The sequence below is a fragment of the Hemibagrus wyckioides genome, linkage group LG22 (assembly GCF_019097595.1).
Source record: "Hemibagrus wyckioides isolate EC202008001 linkage group LG22, SWU_Hwy_1.0, whole genome shotgun sequence".
Taxonomy (NCBI): Eukaryota; Metazoa; Chordata; class Actinopteri; order Siluriformes; family Bagridae; genus Hemibagrus; species Hemibagrus wyckioides.
In genome coordinates this window covers 11,191,682-11,211,694 of record NC_080731.1, presented here as the reverse complement: position 1 = coordinate 11,211,694, position 20,013 = coordinate 11,191,682, and the positions used below count along the sequence as shown (strand labels likewise).

The 20,013-nt window shown below is 39.8% G+C and overlaps 3 protein-coding genes across 3 annotated transcripts; 2 read left to right on the top strand and 1 right to left on the bottom strand.

Annotated features, from left to right (window-relative positions):
* Positions 1 to 1,976: 1,976 nt before the first annotated feature.
* On the top strand, positions 1,977 to 9,492 carry lysmd3 (LysM, putative peptidoglycan-binding, domain containing 3). Its single transcript, XM_058374920.1, has 3 exons — positions 1,977 to 2,101; positions 6,031 to 6,301; positions 7,789 to 9,492. The coding sequence occupies exons 2-3, from the start codon at positions 6,038 to 6,040 to the stop codon at positions 8,452 to 8,454; spliced, it is 930 nt and encodes a 309-aa protein (XP_058230903.1). The 5' UTR covers positions 1,977 to 2,101; positions 6,031 to 6,037; the 3' UTR covers positions 8,455 to 9,492.
* A 38-nt stretch (positions 9,493 to 9,530) lies between these two features.
* Positions 9,531 to 13,057, bottom strand: polr3g (polymerase (RNA) III (DNA directed) polypeptide G). The gene is made up of 8 exons (XM_058374922.1): positions 12,918 to 13,057; positions 12,616 to 12,742; positions 12,340 to 12,469; positions 12,018 to 12,086; positions 11,885 to 11,944; positions 10,922 to 10,983; positions 10,494 to 10,604; positions 9,531 to 9,725 (listed from the first exon to the last, which is right to left on the bottom strand). The coding sequence occupies exons 2-8, from the start codon at positions 12,724 to 12,726 to the stop codon at positions 9,639 to 9,641; spliced, it is 630 nt and encodes a 209-aa protein (XP_058230905.1). The 5' UTR covers positions 12,727 to 12,742; positions 12,918 to 13,057; the 3' UTR covers positions 9,531 to 9,638.
* mblac2 (metallo-beta-lactamase domain containing 2) lies at positions 12,970 to 19,593 on the top strand. Its single transcript, XM_058374921.1, has 2 exons — positions 12,970 to 13,541; positions 15,629 to 19,593. Exons 1-2 carry the CDS (start codon positions 13,100 to 13,102, stop codon positions 16,015 to 16,017), a joined length of 831 nt encoding a protein of 276 aa, XP_058230904.1. The 5' UTR covers positions 12,970 to 13,099; the 3' UTR covers positions 16,018 to 19,593.
* The last annotated feature ends 420 nt before the right edge of the window (positions 19,594 to 20,013 follow it).

Genomic DNA, 20,013 nt, shown 5'->3' with positions numbered 1-20,013 from the left:
GTGGTGGTGGTAGTGGTAGTAGTGGTGGTGGTAGTAGTAGTAGTAGTAATGGTAGTAGTGGTGGTGGTAGTAGTAGTAGTAGTAATGGTAGTAGTGGTGGTAGTAGTAGTAGTAGTAGTAGTGGTGGTAGTAGTGGTAGTAGTAATGGTAGTAGTGGTGGTGGTAGTAGTAGTAGTAGTAATGGTAGTAGTGGTGGTAGTAGTAGTAGTAGTAGTAGTGGTGGTAGTAGTGGTAGTAGTAGCGGTGGTAGTGGTAGTAGTGGTAGCAGTAACTTCACATCATTCAAATTTTGCAAGGCACTGATTCATCTTGATTTATACTGAAAATTGTTGTATTGAATATTTATTTTACTTTTTATTTATTCTATTCTGTATTTCTTATGTGTATTTGTGCCTTGTCTTTTATGTCTGCTGCTGGAAAATGCTTGGGATCAGTGAAGTGTTATTTTAGCAGATCTACTGAATTCTGTCTCTGATCTACAATGACCAGGCATAACATTATGACCACCTGCCTAATAAAGGTGTTGGTCCTCCTTTTGCTGCCAAAACAGCCCTGACCCATCATGCACTGTGTATTCTGACACCTTGTGTGTATTCACCTCAGAACCAGCTATTTGAGCAACAGTAGCTTGTCTGTTGGATTGGATCACATGGGCCAGCCTTCACTCCCCACGTACATCAATGAGCCTTGGCCGTCCATGAGCCTGTTGCCTGCTCACCACTGTTCCTTCCTTGGACCACTTTTGATAGATACTGACCACTGCAGACCGGGAACACCCCACAAGATCTGCAGTTTTGGAGATGCTCTGATCCAGTCGTCTAGACATCACAATTTGGCCCTTGTCAAACTCGCTCAAATTTTTATGCTTGCCCATTTTTCCTGCTTCTAACACATCAAATTTGAGGACAAAATGTTCACTTGCTGCCTAATATATCCCACCCACTAACAGGTGCCATGATGAGGAGATAACCAGTGTTATTCACTTCACCTGTTAGCGCTCATAATGTTATGCCTGATCGGTGTATGCTCCAGCTCTTAGACCCACGTGTGTAAGGTAGCGTGTGCCGATATCCCCCCCTAGTGGAAATGTCCATCATTACAGCTAAAAGAAGAAGAAGAAGAAACCATTTCATATTCATAACAGCAGATTTGTAAGAATTTGGCACATTTATTTATGCTTTCCTGATCTTAATTAATGACTTCAATCAAAAGTTTAACAAAGTTTTCCTGAAAAGAGCAGCCTAGTCGTACGTGTTATAATCGTGTATAAACCTACATACAGTACGTTTTTTAAGACAGAAGCAAGAAAATGTATAGATCCAGTACCATGGGCATATCTATAGGAGGTTAACATAAACATACAGCTGACAGACATATAACTTCGTTTCTGCACAGAAATGACACTATAATGATGTTAATGAAAGAAGAAAGAAAACATCAAACAACCGATTTCCTTATTTTTATTTTATTATTATTTTGTACATCAGTTTTTTTTTTTAGCTGCTAGCTGCCACGGTGAGAAATAGGATTAACCAATCGTATTCATGCATTTCCCTCGTTTTTGTATGAAATCTACTAATCAGGTTACACTCTGAGCTCAGTGATGAGAGTCGTTTAAGGACCGGATCAAGGAGAAAATGAGGGATACAGCTGTTTTTATGAGATAAAATGTCATTTCCTTTTTTAATGTCTTAGAAGATTAACAAATTCGTGCCATCACCACTCTTACTACTGATATCCACCTGAGACCACGTGGTGATTTTATCTGGTATGTTTCCTTATGCAATTATCCCAAATTAATTCCTGTCTACGCCTGTACAGTGCCTTATCTGCATACTGATATTAATTAATTCATTCTTTTGTTTGTTTGTTTGTTTTGTTGCTGTAACACCTTCACAGCATCCTCTGTGACTGAAAAACCCTCAGCTTTGTCCTCGGCGCCTCACCTTTACGGCTCCGCCCACTGCCCCATACGTCATGACGCTGGGTCTGTGTTGACGTGGCGTAGATAGCTAGTTAGCTAAACAAACGTACACTCGGCTCTTTGACTAGCGAGAAGGATGGCTTAGCTCAAACCGGTGAATTCATCCGACTGTATCAGGTACCTGTTGTTTTGTTTATGTTTGGGATTATATTGTTGAAACATTCTGATCGATTATCTCGCTCGTTGGCGGTAAGTAAACTAAGATAGATTATCCAACGCTAACAATGTTAGCTAGCAAGAGATATGGGTCCTGTATACCGAAAGTAGACCTGGCTCTCGGAATTAGTGACGTTACTAACAAAGTGCTATGGCTAGATATTTGTAGTCGGTGTTAATCCGTGTGTAAATGGATTTAGACTAGCTGGGTAGACGGATTACTTGGTTAACCAGGTTCGAGGGCCTGTAGAGCCGTCCATTGAGTCGGATTTGCCTAGATTTTGTTAAATACGGTTCAACTGTATGGTGCCGAATTGTGTTTCCGGTTTGTTTTTAAAGATTTCGCTTTTATCCTGTGTGTGTTTTATTAAACAACGACGTCTCTAACATTATATCACCAGTTTAGACTTTGAACATCGATAGGCTGGAATCCAAAATTCTCTCATATTACTTTCCCTTTCCGTGTAGAGGAAGCTTTTTCCTTTTCTGTGACCGATACATGTGTAAATAAAACTTTAAGTTTGATCCAATTCGTGCAAGGCAGTATATTGCCAAATGTTTTGGGACACCCCTCCAAATCACTGAATTCAGGGGTTGGGCTCGGCCACTTAGTTCCAGTGAAAGGAACTCTTAATGTTTCAGCATACCAAGACATTTTGGACAATTTCATGCTCCCAAACTTTTTGGGGATGACCCCTTGCTGTTCCAACATGACTGTACACCAGTGCACAAAGACAGTTTGGTGTGGAGGAACTTGACTGGCCTGCACAGAGTCCTGACCTCAATCTGATAGAACACCTTTGGGATGAAATTAGAGCAGAGACTGCGAGCCAGGTCTTCTCGCCCAACATCAGTACCCGACCTCACAAATGCGCTTCTAGAGGAATGGTCAAAAAAATCCCATAATCACACTCCACAATAAACCCTGTGGAAAGCCTTCCCAGAAGAGTTGAAGCTGTTATAGCTGCAAAGGGTGGGCCAACTCCATATTAAATTCACGTGCATGTAAAGGTCCCAGTTTTGGCCTGGCTCACAGTCTCCGCTCTAATTCATCCCAAAAGTCTTCTATTCCAAACTATCTGGTTGATCGTGCTGACACATTGAGTTCCTTTCACTGGAACTAAGGAGCCCAACCCCTGAAAAACAACACCTGAATTCAATGATGTGGAGGAGTGTCCCAAAACTTTTGGCAACATAGTGTATATCAGGAAGACTGCAGTATAAATATTATGTTAAATATTATTGATAAATATTTCAGTTGTTCAGTGGATGAAGGCAGTTAAGATAAAATGTAATTAAGTCGACAAGTTACTGAAAGGCATTCATAACATTTGAAATGTTCACTATTAGTCTCTTAATAAAGATGATTTACTCTTTGTAAATATGAAATCTTAAAGTAAAGCAGCACATTATTATTATTATTATTATTATTATTATTATTTGACCACAGTCTTTTTTTTTTTTTTTAGTTTGGTATGAAGGTTTGGATTATTTTCTGTAAAACCACTTCTCTGATGAAATTAATTCAAATCACAGTTTGACCACAATAACCTGAATGATAATAATAACAAGAATCAAGTCGTCTCAGAGCTTTACTGTAAATATAAACCAGTACAAAGCATGACGTGTCATTAATTACTAAACGTAGTGTAAACCTTTTGGAAAGCATAATTGTGCTGAGTAAAATCCAGCTGCATGACACAGTTGTCCATGGGTTGCTGTCCTAGAATAGCATAGATTATTACTACTACTACTATTATTATTATTATTATTATTATTATTTGTGTTATTGTGAGTTTGAGTTGAGCCAGCCACACCATTTCCATTGTTCCTGAATACTGTTCCAGTTCCTTTCTCTTTGTTTTGTTTTGTGTCCTGAAAGTTGCTGTGGAAATAAACATGAACAACAACAAAAAACCCCCAACAGTAAAGAAATATTCCACAGAGCAGTTAATGAATAGTTGATGAACCAAGGTTCATCAGGGTCAGGATCTTTCACTTAGTATATAATATTCTTTGGTGATGTACTATCTAGAGCCCAGAACTAATGTAGCCGCTCTTGTTAAACACTCAGAAAGATAAAATGTAAATGTCTGAGTTATAACATATAGGAAATGACATTTGAAACAGCACATGACACTTAAAACCCACAGATCCGGAATAAACCTTGTGGGGGAAAATCTCTCTTGCAAAGCAAAGTGCAAAGGTTTGCATTTCCTTTGTTTTCTTGGCTAAAACATGCGGGAGTATTCTGTAAAAGGATAACCAAAACATACAGCATGATGAACTGAAGAGAAAAAAGTCAAAGATTTGTGATAAAACATGAAGGTCTCTGGGTTTGAAGGAGGTATTGTATGACTAGGTCTGTATGTATGTATGTATATATATATATATATATATAAGTCCACATTTTAGTTCCAAGGTTTAAGGTTAGTGTAAACACACACACACAGCTGACCTGCTAAAGCTTTCTCATTTCCTTATATTTGGTAGAATATTAAATACTCCATGACAGCTTAGATCTGTGTAACAGAATCTCTCTCCATGTTTACTTTAGATCTGTGAAATCTGACCATTTCTGCCAAGCAATCTGGTAGATATAGAGTTCTCTATATGTCCTCTATATATCCTCTATATGTCAGGAAGACCGAGGCAGTAAAGATGACAACAGACGATCCAAAAAGCAGCTCAGTGACTGAAGACAGTTAAGATTTAAGAGTTACCAGAGGACAGTTCTAGATTAGATTAGATTAGATTCAACTTTGTCACTGCACATGTGGGTACAAGGCAACGAAACACAGTTAGCATCTAACCAGAAGTGCATTTCGCAGTGCAAATAATTAGCATATATAATAAGTATATAACAATAAATAATTAGCATATATAAGCAATATACAAAAATATATAATTTGCATATATAACAGTATACAGAGGGAGGTAAATGCAATGAGTGCAAATGAGCAAGTGATTGTAGTGGTGCAAAGAAAAAAGAAGGTATTGTATACCATGATAATTAAATATGTAAACAGTATACAGAGGAGTTATGTACAATGAGTGCAATGATTTAGATGTGTGCAATGAGGAAGATATAATTCTAGCACATTTAGTAAGAGAGAACTGATATCAGTTTAATTTTTTTTTTTTACTATTAAGTTAAAACTCTTGAGACACGCTGTGATGTTGATTATTTTCCTATAACAAGTTGTTTGTCTTACTGCAGAAATTAAACCAAACCAAACTCGCTCATCTGTGTCTTTATGGACCTTGCTTTGTGCACTGGTGTGCAGTCATGTTGGAACAGGAAGGGGTCATCCCCAAATTATTCCCACAAAGTTGGGAGCATGAAATTGTCCAGAATGTCTTGGTATGCCGAAGCATTAAGAGTTCATTTCACTGTGTCTAAGGGGCCAGGCACAACCCCTGAAAAACAACACCTGTATTCAATGATTTGGAGGGGTGTCCCAAAACTTTTGGCAACATAGTGTAGTTAGATTTATTGTTATAGAACATCTGTGAAGTTAGTTACTGTTATCCTAATAGCAACTGAAAGTTGTTTCTGCAGCAGCCTCAACTTTTTCTGTCTGTTCTGCACTTAATAAAGCAACAACAGAGTGGGGAAAAAAACCCTGCAGCTTATGTTACAAAGAAACCAGGAGAAATGTACAAGAATGAGCACATTCATATAAACTTGTGGTTAGAAGTAAAAGTGGTACTAATGTCAGAGCAGATGATGTAGAAAATTAAATAAATCAGCACCTTCTGACCAATCAGATTTAATATTTAACAGTGCTGTGCTATCTAAATAATGTGCGAGTTGAACACTGTCTTAAAACTGTAAAAGAATTCAGGCATGTTGTGTTTTATATTATATTGTATTCTTTTGCAAACAGGAAGAAAATGACTGGAAGAAACCAATATAATGGCTTCCAGTCAGCTACGACGATGCAGCCTGTAACTGGAGGTCACACTTATATCTTCGGGAACAATTCCGAGACGGAGTGCTCTGAGGAGGATGGCGAGAGCTACGAGCTCCGCTCCAGAGGCAGGGACAGGCACCGGCGCAGTACCTCCAGAGAGAGAAAGGATGACATTGTATACGTGATGAGGGACGTCAAGGAGGGAGACACGCTGATTAGCATTTCGCTGCAGTATTTCTGCTCTGTAAGTCAACACCGCGATGTGTAACACGAGTAGATTATTTAACACAGACGGAGCACACAGATGTGATGACTATAGGACACAATGATAGCAGTCCAGGTATTAGTTGGATGTACCATGTGACACTTTGTGTGATTGTAACGAACAGACAACTCTGAGAAAATATCAAAAGGAGGAACTGGATTATATTCCTACAAGTAAAATGATAAAACGGCTACTGTTTAAAGAGTATATTTGATAGAGGGCGATCCTGAGCACACTGGTCAGCATCAGTGAGCATGGTCATTAAAATACAGTGTTATGCATGTACATGTAAAAGGCATACAGTGCTTTCTGTGCATGTAAAATCATTTGCAAGTAGAGTGAAGAGGCCTGAGCATGCAGAAAATCTGTTGCAGTTCTGTGAGCACTGAGAAAGGGACTTTGCTCCAGAATCAATGTGCAAGTTCACAGCAGCTTGCACTCGTTATTAATGGCTACACTCGCTGATACTGCTCTGTCTGCTCAGATCAGCAATATTAAAGATTCTAGCTGTGTCCCATATGACACACTATACACTCTTCTGGCTAGTGTATGAAGTGTATTATTGTTTAAAATGGAAGTTTTTCTTAATAACCAGAAGTTTCAATAGTTTCCCACGCGATGGCAAACGACATCAAACGCATGTAACGCGACTCTGCGTGCTTTAGCAAAATATATAAAAATAAGTCACAACATATAAGCTAATTTAAGACATATGTAAGATGTCATGTCCCGCAAAGCATCACTGACCATCTTGAAAATGTTTCTCATCCAGGGTCAGTGCCTGTTAGCCCCGCCCCTCTTCCACTATATAAACAAAGCTTTGAGTGTTGAGTGCATGAAGTGACCAACATTCAACACGTCTGTTTGTTTTTTGGTTAAATTAATACGTTCTGAATATATCTTGGCACGCTCAATGTGCTTCTATTCGTTAATGACCTCATCTTATGGCCGTGATGTCCTTTGTTTTGATCTTAAAGTTCGTTCTGTTCCGTTTTGATAAACACATGCCTAACACAGACACTCTGTGACAGTTCCTTCCTCCGTAATTTAGTTAATCCTTTCTGTAATAAACTCGCCAAAACGCCAGAGAACACGTCAACCACCAGGTCTGTTTCTGCTGTTTACCAGTAGATGACACTGAATACTACACCTTTCTTCTGTATAAATATTCCCTGTTAATTTGGGTATTTGAAGTGCATTACTTGTTGGGATTTTCAGTATGAACACACTTCACTACTCACACTATTTATACTAAAAAATGGCATAGTGCATAAGTATGTAAATTGTGATGCACCTACTGAGCTAAATAATGTTGCATGATTCCCTGATTGCTTAATACTAAGTAGGTTACTGAGTTCATCAGTGTCTGTATTGAAGAGTATTAAAAGTGTGCAATGTTGTGGTGGGGGGTATTGCTGTATCCCTACTGATACCTGTAACTAACATGGTGTGTTGCATTGCCTCAGGTCGCTGATCTAAAGAGGGCTAACAATCTCCTGACAGAGCAGGACTTCTTCGCCTTGAGGTCCATCAAAATCCCTGTGAAGAAGTTTAGCTTGTTCACGGAAACACACAGCACGGCTCCGCACAAATCCAGCTCTCCCAGCGGTGTTCGCAGAGTCCCAGAGATCCCTCCGAGCACAGGATCCGCGGACTCCTCTCCCTCTTCTTCCTCCTCCACCGACAGTGTGGAGTGCTTCCTGCAGGAGAAGGACAAGGACATTGAGCTTCTAGTCAAATACACCAACCCGTCCAGAAGCAGTCTGAGCGAGGTGGTGTCCTCGCTGAACTCCCAGCAGCCTGTACAGGGTGAGGCAGAGCGTAGGCCCGCAGGAAAGAAGGATCCTTACTACGGAGCGGACTGGGGTATGAGGTGGTGGACTGCGGTTGCCATTATGCTCGTGGTGGGCATCATCACACCGGTGTTTTACCTACTATACTATGAGGTGCTGATGAAAGCGGACGTTAGCCACCACACTACTACAGAGTCTATCAGGCCCGAGCCTACGCTCCCAAACTTTGCTGATGCGCCTGGTCTGCCCGAAGCTCAGGCTGTTCCTCACCAAGATTCCCTCATACATCCAGTTGTTGAACATCCAGCATCTGTTCTGGGACAGGAACAGAAAACATAGGAGGATGACGTGGACCAGCATGTTAGTTTTGATGACTTTTTTTCTTAAGGACTTGTACACAAAACCACTTTTGAATTGATAAAAGTTTAACTTTAAAGGGACATGTTCAATATTTTTGAACCATTCACTATGGAGGAGGCAGTGATTTTGTGAACAAGTGCTTGACATGCAGATATCAAGGCTAAGATTAAAAGTGTATCCTCTGTGAGATATATGGATGCACAGTAATGCCTTCTTGGTATTGGCATATTGTTTAAACAACTAGTTTCAGGTTAAGTTTCAACAGATTTGAACGTTAATCGGTTCAGTTAAGCTGACTGGTTTAATTGGTCAATGCCTTTATCACAATCAACTCTTAAAGTAAATCTATGATTAGACTAAACAAGCTGAAGATGATAATTATCAACTCCACCATTTTCATATTACTGTACGTCTGTCCTGTTCTGAATTGCCTGGGTGTTTGGTTCAAATCTATTGAATTCATCCTTTCACATGAAATGAATATACATTCTGTGATACAAATCTGAAGCTGCCATGCCATAACTGCACTTAATTGTGCATTAGTGGTGCCATTGGAACTGCTCCGGCACGGAGCGTGAACACTCTGACTCAGTCCTTTAGGCAATTTCTGTCATGCGTTTTGCACAGTTTTTACCCCATGTGTGACAAAACCATAATAAACATAATCTTTGCCTCAGCATTGAGCCCAAACGTGTATTCAGAATGTCACAGGGATGACTCGTGTCCCTTTTGTCAGGGATGTACACACTAATTTATTCTAGAAAATAAGTGTAATTGCAAAAACAGTATTGATGGTGATACTTTCTTTTTAACTTTGCTTGAAAGGTCTGTTTGCCAACTACAATGCTGAAATCTTTAACTCTTGAAGTGATGTGAACTGTATAATACTTGTGAAAAATTCACGTTGTACTCTCTTTAACCATGACCATTTTTGTTAAAGGATGAATTTCAGCGGTATGTGCCTTCGGCCTGTAGAATGTAGTTGCAGGTTGAAAATAAATGAATTATATTTTATTACTTTTCGTGTATTTTAATCTGTATTTGTAGGTAACAGGACATTAGGGTGTAGATATCTTAAATGATAGGACGTTTAAATAGTTAAATTAAATTATTTACAATTTCCATTTCTCCTCCGGATGCCAGGATCTTCTGATTATTATTGATTAATATGTGGCTTCATCCATATTGTCATCGCTGCCTGCTCCGTATTCATCGCCATCTTCAAAGTAGGTATCTATGTAGTCATTCTCCTGACAAAAGAATGTCAAGTTTAGTGACCAGTGTGCTCCAGTATGCAGTTTAACACATCTGTCTAAAATGAATCTCAGGTCAGTTTATGGGTCTGTCACAGCAGTTACAGTACTGATAAAGCAAAATTGCATACAAATAAATGCTCTTCTACAATTACACAGTGCATAATCAGACGGGTGTGTATGTGCCTATATCCATCACCCCTCAGGTTGTTACAGGCCGAAACTGACCACACTGCTGGAGTGGTGCTCTCTCTGTTCTCGAAATACAATCAGCCATAAATCAGATTTGGTGAGAGTAAATTTCAGCATGAGCATTTTAAAACATTTCTGAAGGTCGACTAGCTGAAATTTTCTGTACTAGCACTCCAGTATATTCATATAGTAGAACATTGGCTGTTCGTTTGTCATCCAATCAACTCCAAAATTATTAGGACGCTTCAAAAGTACTTGTTTCTGCAATAATATTTGAACTATAGTATTTTCCTCTATACATTTTTAAGAGCTCTCAGGGACTTTCTTACTGTCCCATTTTTCATGGCTATAAATATGAGGTTGTATACTGTATTCAACAGTCTTTTGTTATTCACAGCTAAGAGCCTAAGGCAGAGAAATTCTATTTTTAAGGAGATTAAAATGTATTCTCTTATATTTAAGCTCAAATGATTAATTGATATGCATTTCTCAATTTACAGTCAGATTTGTTCATGCCTGATTTATCATAGTCAATGATTTGAGTTCACTCTAAGATCTAATCATTTCTTTTACCTCTTCAAGCTCTTCATCATATTCGTCTCCTTCAACTTCTTCCTCTTCATCAGCCTTCTTTTCTTCCTTTTCCTTCTCCTCGTCAGATTTATCGCCCTTATTTTCAAGCTCCTTTAAAATACACAACACATGTAGTAAATGAAACCCATTCATTCAGGTTTGGGCTTTAAAGCTCTTCATTGAGTAAAAGAAAGAAATGCTTAATTTAATTTAGACTTGGGCTACAGAAATGTACAAAGTACTAAATTTAGAAGGATTAAAATGCATCTCTGTGAAATGCAGTAGAAAGCAAAGTATTTATACCATCAGACAGAGTTCCAGTTAGAACCAGTTTAGAAAGCTAAGAACATTTAAGAATCCTCAAGGATTTTTCACTTCCTGTGAGTGTAGGTTTGCAATAAATATAATTTGGTAATAATCAAACTTACATCCAGTTTAGACAGCACATCCTCCTGCTCTTTGTTTGAAATCTTTCTGGGTTTCTTTGGATCTGTAAAAATGATTTCCCATCTTATTTAGAAATAAAATACAAATGCAGTTATGCTATATTGGCAAATGTTTGGGACACCTCTCGAATCACTGAATTCAGGTGTTTTTCAGGGCTTGGCCCCTTAGTTCCAGTGAAAGGAACTCTTAATGCTTCAGCATACCAAGACATTTTGGACAATTTCATGCTCCCAACTTTGTGGGAACAGTTTGGGGATGACCCCTTCCTGTTCCAACATGACTGTACACCAGTGCACAAAGCAAGGTCCATAAAGACATGGATGAGTGAGTTTGGTGTGGAGGAACTTGACTGGCCTGCACAGAGTCCTGACCTCAATCTGATAGAACACCTTTGGGATGAATTAGAGCAGAGACTATGAGCCAGGCCTTCTAGTCCAACATCAGTGTCTGACCTCACAATTGCACTTCTAGAGGAATGGTCAAAAATTCCCATAAACACATTCCTAAACCTTGTGGAAAGCCTTCCCAGAAGAGTCGACGCTGTTATAGCTCAAAAGGTGGAACAACTCCATATTACATTCATGTGCATGTAAAGGCGCACACCCTAGTTTTGGAACAGCTCACAGTCTCTGCTCTAATTCATCCCAGAGGTGTTCCATCAGGTTGAAGTCAGGACTCTGTGCAGGCCAGTCAAGTTCATCCACACCAATCTCACTCATCCATGTCTTTATGGACCTTGCTTTGTGCACTGGTGTACAGTCATGTTGGAACAGGAAGGGGTCATCCTCAAACTGTTCCCACAAAGTTGGGAGCATGAAATTGTCCAAAATGTCTTGGTATGCTGAAGCATTAAGAGTTCCTTACACTGAAACTAAGGAGCCAAGCCTTACCTCTGAAAACAACACTTTTGCCAATATAGTATGTGTATTAATTCATACATTTACCCATTTTCTTTCTTATTTTCTTCTTCTGAGGCATTAGCTCCTTTGGAAGACGGTTCCAGTCTGCAAACAAATTTAGGCTAAATGTGAAATGACCAAATCACATCATATGCTCTATTCATACTGTAGATGTTACCTGGGGTCCATTCTTCATCCTCAATTTTCTGGCATTCTCTTACATATTTTTCTTTATACCGTTCCACATCTGAAAAAAAAACAAAACACAAAACAACAAGAACCATGACAACTTTTTTTCTTCCAATTGTTTCAAAATACTTGAGATCTATTCACTTAAGTCTATAATGAAAATAGAGGCCAATATCCTTAGGGGTGTGCACACCGATCCAAAAACACTTAATGTGCTCCATGTGCAGATCAGTGAGCAGTCTTTAAGTGCTGCTAATGAAAGCCATGGTGCATTGTGTTACTGTGATTCAAGCCGTCAGAGCTCAACCCACCATTCCTGCCTGAGAACGGCTTTATGTTGAAAGGTAGGCCTTTCATTCTCCCCCTAATCTCTTGTTTCAAAGCTAACATGTAGTCTTCATCTTCACCAGCCTTTAGAGGCACTGGTTTAAACTCCACTTGCTGTGGAACACATAAAATCCAGTTTAGCAGAGCATCAAACTCTGTGGCCACAAAGAGATCTAAGGGTATAGGGAACAAATTTATTCTAATACTGGAATATTAGGATACAGAAACTAGTACAAACTGGGATTTTGTGAACAACTCACAGGAAACAAGGCTTGTGGACCACGCTGACTCTCAGGCATGGATCCTCTGGTGAGACCCAGTACCTCTATGTTGAATGTAAAAGCTGCTATTCCTCTGCCTTTACCTGCCATGCTTCCCTGTAGATATCTTAAAGAAAAATACTTTTATTTATTTTTTTTTTTTACAGCAGCTTAAACAAAAATAGTGGCACGTTTGCAAAACCAACCAAACAAGCTGGTTTATTTCGACCCACATAAAATGTATTAAGCCTGTGACACCGCCTGCTGGTAATTTCTACCAATCTGTTGTGGGTGGGGCTTACCGTAATTTCAACCAATCAATATTTCGCTTCCTGTTTACGTCACTCTAGCACAGCTTCTATCAAGCACCAGTTAGGGAGAAGGAGGTATTTCGGTGTGCTGCACCCTTCACACGGGTTTCTGTTCTAGTGTCTGGGGTTAATCTGTCTTGGTTCGTAATCCTCATCAACGTACATGCACTGTGATGTCCGCGACGGACTGGTATGCGCACAAGTCGCTCGAAAACGGCCTGTTTTGGATCCAGGAGCGTTTTTACGCATCGGGGAACAGAGCTAACATCTGGCTGATTCGCGGATCTCACCAGGACGTGCTGATCGACGCTGGCCTCGGCCTCCGCAGTCTGCCAGAGTATATTAGCGCTAAAGGCCTGCTGGGAGACGACGCCAAGCGGAAAAATCCGCTTTTGGCGATCGGGACGCATGTGCACTTCGACCACTCGGGCGGCTTGCACCAGTTCCAACAGGTGGGCGTGCACGAGGCCGAGGTCGATGCCCTGGCCAACGGAGACAACTTCGAGACGGTGACATGGCTGTCCGACAGAGAGATCGTGGAGAATCCGTCTCCGGGCTGGACAGCCAGGCAGTACAGAGTGAAACCGGTGCAGCCCACCCACATACTACAGGAAGGTGTGTAGTGTTATGCATGAGAGTGCAGCGTTAGATTCACCCAGCTGTGTTTCATCCGGTGCTGATGCAGTGAGAAGTGAACCAATAGCATCAGACCCACATCACCGGCAGCCTGCAGACGTTTCACACATCCACAGGCGTGTGCTTACTCTGATATCGACAAGATATTATATTGTTGTGATGTTATTTATAATGCTCACCTAGTCAAATTATTCTCTAAAACCCTTTACTACAACATATTTCTTTCTTTTTGCATCTTGTAGTGTTGACGTCAGTTGTTGGCTTTCACTGTTCCTAAACCATTGCTCATTTACATTATTAGTAATAGTACTAGTAGTAATAGTAGTAGTACTTCAAAGGAAATTGAATGTCTAATCCTGCCAATATTCATGTAGTTGCGATTATTCATTCACCTTCAGTATCTAGTCAGTCATGCATTGATCCAGAGCCTCTCCCCAGAACAGTGAATGAGGCAGGAATACACCCTGGATGAGATGTCCGTCTGTCTCAGGGCAGCATGCGGACACACATTCACACACTCATTTACACCTTGAGGGATTTAGAGTCCCTCATCTACCCACTGGCATGTTTTTTGGGAGGAAACTGGGAATCCTGTTCACATACAGAAACGACACCATCTTAGTATAATAGCTGGCGATGTGCGACCATGGCAGTGCTAAGTGCTGTGCCATCATGCTGCCCTACTTGAAAACGTTATGAAAAAAATAAAAAATGATCACATGCTATGTTTTTTTTGTTTGTTTGTAAAAAAAAAAAAAAAAATCCGTCTCTGTATGATCTCAGTGTAGTTCCACCGTTTCTCTAGTTGGGCGCCTCTGATCTCGAGCACCCTTGCTTGACCTGTGATAGAATCGAACTCAATTGAATTAGAGAAATATTAAAGAAGCATGGACGTGGTCCGAGAACCAAGCTGACTGCCTAATGTGGTTTTCTTATCTGTCTGAATTGTATTGAGACAGTAGGCTATAGAATTATACCGCAGAATGGTTGGTAAATCAATTACACCAGCTCTCCACATTACAAAGCACATCTGATTTTGTTATGATCCAATGCTGAAGAACGAAGTAATACTAAGAGAAATGAGCTAATGCACTGGTTATCAACCTTCCTTCAGAATTCAGGTCCAACCCAAATTCCACATGTATTCACATTCACCTTATCAGTAAGGGTGTTTATCAAAGCCAGATTCCAAATGCTTTAAAAATAGTAGTTCTCTATGGACGTCACTGATGTAGTGTAATTATAGAATCGGTAGAAGAGGTGCACTGAATTAGGCCCAGGGGACAGATTGTAGTCTTGGCCAGATTCACATCTGGGCTGCAGTAAGTCATGTGCCAAGCGTGTACCACCTCCGGTATGGAAGCACAGCAGTTCTTGACATGAATCTCTGATAAATAGTCAGGGCATCTGTGTTATTTATTTATTTATTATTTTTAAAATGCAGCCTTAATTCACACTGTTCAGTTCTCAACCCAATGGATCTTTATTGACCATTTTATCCTGATCAAGGTTAAGGTGGATCCAGAACCTGAAACTGGCAACACCGGGTGTGAGGTGGTAATAATCACACTGTCGATGTGACCTCAGTCTATTTCTGGCCAACACGCACACAGACACACACAAACACACACACACACAAACACACACATACTCGTTCACACCTCCAATCCACCTACCAACATGTTTTTGGTACACGTGAAAAACATGCACAGAAAAATGCACTCTTTTCCCACTGTGTTCACACCATTCTTATGTCAATGCATTTCAATTTTAGTTAAAGTTTGTTTTTGGAGTCATAAGATGCAAGCTTGTATTACTTATGCTGTAATACTTGTATTATTTCTAAAGCAACAGATTTGCTTTCCGTTCTCTCTTTTATTATTTATAGATGCAAAATGAACAGAAAGCAACGTCTATGTTTTTAGCCGTGTTGCGTTACATAACCTGATTTCCGTTTCCCTAATAATTTGTGCTCTGGTCAATGCAGCTTGTGCTGTGTCAGTGCTGCAATGCAGTCTCATATCCTGTTGCTGTACTACCTTGTTCCTCTCGTTTTTTTTTTCTAGGTGATGTCATCAACCTTGGAGACCGGCAGCTGACTGTACTCCACATGCCAGGTCACTCCAGAGGCAGCATCTGCCTCCATGACAAGGACAACAAAATACTGTTCAGTGGAGACGTGGTCTACGACGGCTCCATGATCGACTGGCTGCCCTACAGCGCCGTCGGTGACTACGTGCGCAGCTGCCAGAGGCTGGTCGAGATGGTGGACAAGGAGGAAGTAGACCAGGTCATGCCTGGCCACTATAATGCCTTCGGGGCCAAGAGGCTTCACCGGCTGGCCTCCACCTACATCTCCAGTGCGGGAACGTGTCACAAGTTGACAACCTGTGCCGTGAAATCTGTAGCCAGCCTGGCACTCCGAGCTTCCAACTCCTGCTGTGCCTGTTACTAGATATAAGAACTATATGCAACAATATACAGCACAAATTCAGCACCGAGCGATAAGGATTGGCTGAGATGAAAGGTGTAAGCGTGGAGGTTGTGTCTGTTGGATACTCAACTGAATGGAATTAATAATGAAAAGTTATTTATAAGGCGTAGGTATAAATTTCCAGGTGTAAATATCGTTCAGTGAGTCAGACAGTTGCATTCAAGTTGCATCCGAGGCAAAATCGTCCATTCCTTTAGAAATTTCCGTGCGCCTTTGTGTTTAATGCGTCAGCCTGTAATGAGTGATCTGGGCTCTATTGATGTAGCTACTGATGAAGCATTCTTTCTTATTACACATTGTAGCATAGATTATCACTCATGGTATTAGAGTTTTGGTATTATTGAGCTGCATTTACTTTTCTTAATCAATAACCGAGCACCAGTCAATATTTTACCTCAGATTAAATGCAATCTAAAGAGTAAAGCCTTCCAGATCAACATTTACATTTTAGTTACATTCCTGTAACCAAACAGGCCTGCTTAACCAAAACTACAGAAGAGTTGCTTAGCTCTCGAGTTACAGCCTAACAACGAAGACGTAAGAATAAGGGTGAGCTGTTCTAGGAAAATAATCAATGACATGGTGGTGCGATGCAACGCGGAGTTCTGTGCACCACCCCAGAGTCGGACGTTTTACAACATCAGCGTTTTATCTCGAAGTCAGTTTTCCAAATCTAACAAAAATATATTTTATAATATACATATGATATATGTATTTCTCCCTAATTTTAGTCTTTAGTTGCACTAATCAGCTACGAACCAGGAAGGGTGAAGGCTATCGCACGCTTCTTTGAGACACGTGCCAGCCGACCGCATCAGTTTTGAACTGCTGCTCAGTGAGGTGGAATGACAAACTCGGAGGAAGGGCTGTCCGCCCTTTTCCACATGCACGAGCTCACAGTAGCCTATGATTAGCCACTGTCGCTGTGATTGACAGGGGAGAGAGAGAGTACAACACCATCCCCTCAGAGACAGCACAGACATTTTTGCTCTCTTGACTTGTACAGCCATGAATGTGGCTTAGGGAATGTCGGACTGATGAATGCTTTTCTGCTGTCCCAGTATATTTATTGAAGAGCGACAGGCCATACTTCTTTTCTTTTTTTTTCAGTTATAGTTACTTTCAGTGTTGTGGAACATCAGTGAGACTTCCTACTAAAGCTTTCCATTTTAGAAAAGTTTTAAAAATCTGAAGCTTGACCATTACAAAATACAGACACTACGTAAATGCTAAATCAAATTCTCCTCACAGAAAACTTCATATCAAAAATCACACACATTTGTTCTTTGCAAATCCACCATGCAGGTTTGTGTAGAAGATATTGAACGTAGCTTTCCAATAACAGGCAAATATTTATATATTTTGTACATGACAATAGCCAGATCGGATAGAAGTTCAGTATATTTAAGAAAAAAGTCAGTTCCCATGTCTGCTGATGATGTCGCTAACACTGCTGTAGTAACCTTTTAGAATTAGGGAGTGGAATTTTATATAGTGAGTGAAGCGATGCACACAATGAAACGCTCTACTACATATAAACCCTCTGGGAACGCCTGTTCTACAATCAAATTAGCATATAGTAAAGCGTGTAGTAGTGTTTGTGCCATGTGCACTTGATAATGTAGCAACAAGCTCACGATACAGTGACTTCATATATGCAGAAACATCCAGAGTGCTCAGTGACTCAATTTGCACTGTAACATCAGCTTAAAAGGAAAAACTTTCTTGAATCGAAAGTGAACTGGACATCTGCTTCATGTCAGAAGCTTTTCAGTGTCATATTTGTATGTAATCCAGTTCAGTTAAGTATCTCACAACTACACAGAACGTCTAGGGGAACTACACCAGTCGTACGCCATCTTATACGGTCGGATAATCCTGAAAGTGTTGCAAAAATGGTTATGATTCTTTCAAAGGATTTAAAAAAAATGTACAGAGTTAAGTGTGAAGTGACGTTGCGGGGGAAAAAAAAAAGTAGATGTAGCTGAATATTAACACATTTTATGTACCAGATGAATGTATTTCTGAGCAAGTGCATACTGTATAGTGTGAGGAATATAAAGCTTGGTGTGCTGAACGGGTGACGATCTTCCATCACTGTTTTCCGTCACCCGGTTAACGATGAAGTTCCTTGTAAATAGTAAATGTTTGCTGAAATCGAGACAGGGTAGAGTTGTTGAGTATGAAGTCGAGGAAGGTGTGCAGATCGATGTGTTGCGTGCCAAAGCGGACCCTGCATGCGCCAGTTGTAAAGCACAGACAATTCAAGCGAATCTTGAGTCGGAAGCTTCATTAGATTATTATAACATTGTTTGTGATTCATTCATGTTGAGTTAATGATGACTTTTTAGGATGATATCAATATATTCTGTAATACTTTCTTTTCTTTATTTTAGTTTCACTTTCCACCTGTGCATGGTATGCATGTGTTTAGACACTGCACTTTATTTTCCTTCTACGAGCACAAATGTTTTTCAGTAACACTTTCTAGCATTTATAATGATCTGTACATTCATTCATACATTGATATAGTTGAAATGCATTCATAAGGCAAGATTTTAAATATGCAATTTATTTCTTTATTATGTAGAGAATCATACATGCTTACTATGAATAAGTAGTGCACATAATACGTTGTCCGGGTTTGAGTCCCATGCATGCAGGCAGGGAAGCAACCCAGTCACCGAGGGGTTAACTCTCATCCGCTATGAATCTCGGCTTGCTCACTGTATCGTATTATTTTACGATAGAAATTCACTACTATAACATTTATTTTCTTTGGCATTTATTATCACTGATAATAGAATGATAACCATACTTTTAATGCATGATGTAAAAATGCATCCTGCCTAATGAATTGGCTATAAATTGTAATACATTTTCAGAAATCATTTTAAATGCTTATAATGCCTTATGAATGCATTCTGTTCATTCTCTCATTTGACAGCCTTCATAGAAATTGTTAGGCATTTTTTTCCAGTCTTTGTTCGAATAAGTCGGTGTGTGTGAGAGCTGGGGAAACAAACTTCCACATTTACCATGCAAATACCTTATTGACCTCTTTTTACAAACATACAGTCAACACGCTTCCCGTTCAGCTCAAGTGTTTTGCAAGGATTATACGTTTTTTTTTCTTCCTGCCTTTGGTTGAAAACACTGCAGATCTTTTGTGTGGACATACAATGGTATAATGACGTGCCATACGGAGACTGCATTTTTGTAGTATTATACCTCACATTAACATATATTACAAGGCATAACTCTAAGAATGTGTGACAGTTATGCATATGTGTGTAGTGTTCGTGTGTGGTGTTGATGTTAATGCTGCTGGAAACCTGTATATTTGGACTGTGTTGCTGCTCAGGAATCCTGTATAAAACCGTGCGTTTCGAGCAGAGCCTTACTGTACCAACGCTATGTTTAGTGCCTCTAAGAGTGTTAACACACTGATGATACCTCACACTGCTGGAGCTACAGCTGGTGAAATACACAGGCACCTGGTTATTAATATACAATATACTGGCTTTCTATTCTGAATCGTTGTGCTCATGATTTCATTTTTATTTATAATGAATATTGTCTATATGCTTAGAATTTAATCACACAGACAAGATTTTACTACTTCAGCTACTACTACTAATATTAATGATAAGGGGAGGAAGAAGAATAAGTAAAATAATAATAATATCTTAATGTTTATACATACTCTATATTGCCGAAAGATTTGGGACGTCTGCCTTTACATGCACATGAATTTAATATGGAGTTCTTTGCAACTATAACAGCTCTTCTGGGAAGGCTTTCCACAAGGTTTAGGAGTGTGTTTATGGGAATTTTTGACCATTCCTCTCACAAATGTAAAACTCCATCCTGAGACACATTAACTTCATACTGCAAACATCCCGGATGTGCGTAGAGCATCCTTGGGCTAATTTGGTGATGTATTATTGTTAGTCT

Excerpts from the sequence above, each read along its gene's own strand:
- lysmd3 (XM_058374920.1), top strand. The coding sequence starts at position 6,038 with ATGACTGGAAGAAACCAATATAATGGCTTCCAGTCAGCTACGACGATG. Across the intron at positions 6,302-7,788 it reads CGCTGCAGTATTTCTGCTCT|GTCGCTGATCTAAAGAGGGC; the intron begins GTAAGTCAACAC and ends GCATTGCCTCAG.
- polr3g (XM_058374922.1), bottom strand. The coding sequence starts at position 12,726 with ATGGCAGGTAAAGGCAGAGGAATAGCAGCTTTTACATTCAACATAGAG. Across the intron at positions 11,945-12,017 it reads GGATGAAGAATGGACCCCAG|ACTGGAACCGTCTTCCAAAG; the intron begins GTAACATCTACA and ends ATTTGTTTGCAG. Across the intron at positions 9,726-10,493 it reads ATGATGAAGAGCTTGAAGAG|GAGAATGACTACATAGATAC; the intron begins GTAAAAGAAATG and ends TTCTTTTGTCAG.
- mblac2 (XM_058374921.1), top strand. The coding sequence starts at position 13,100 with ATGTCCGCGACGGACTGGTATGCGCACAAGTCGCTCGAAAACGGCCTG. Across the intron at positions 13,542-15,628 it reads CACCCACATACTACAGGAAG|GTGATGTCATCAACCTTGGA; the intron begins GTGTGTAGTGTT and ends TTTTTTTTCTAG.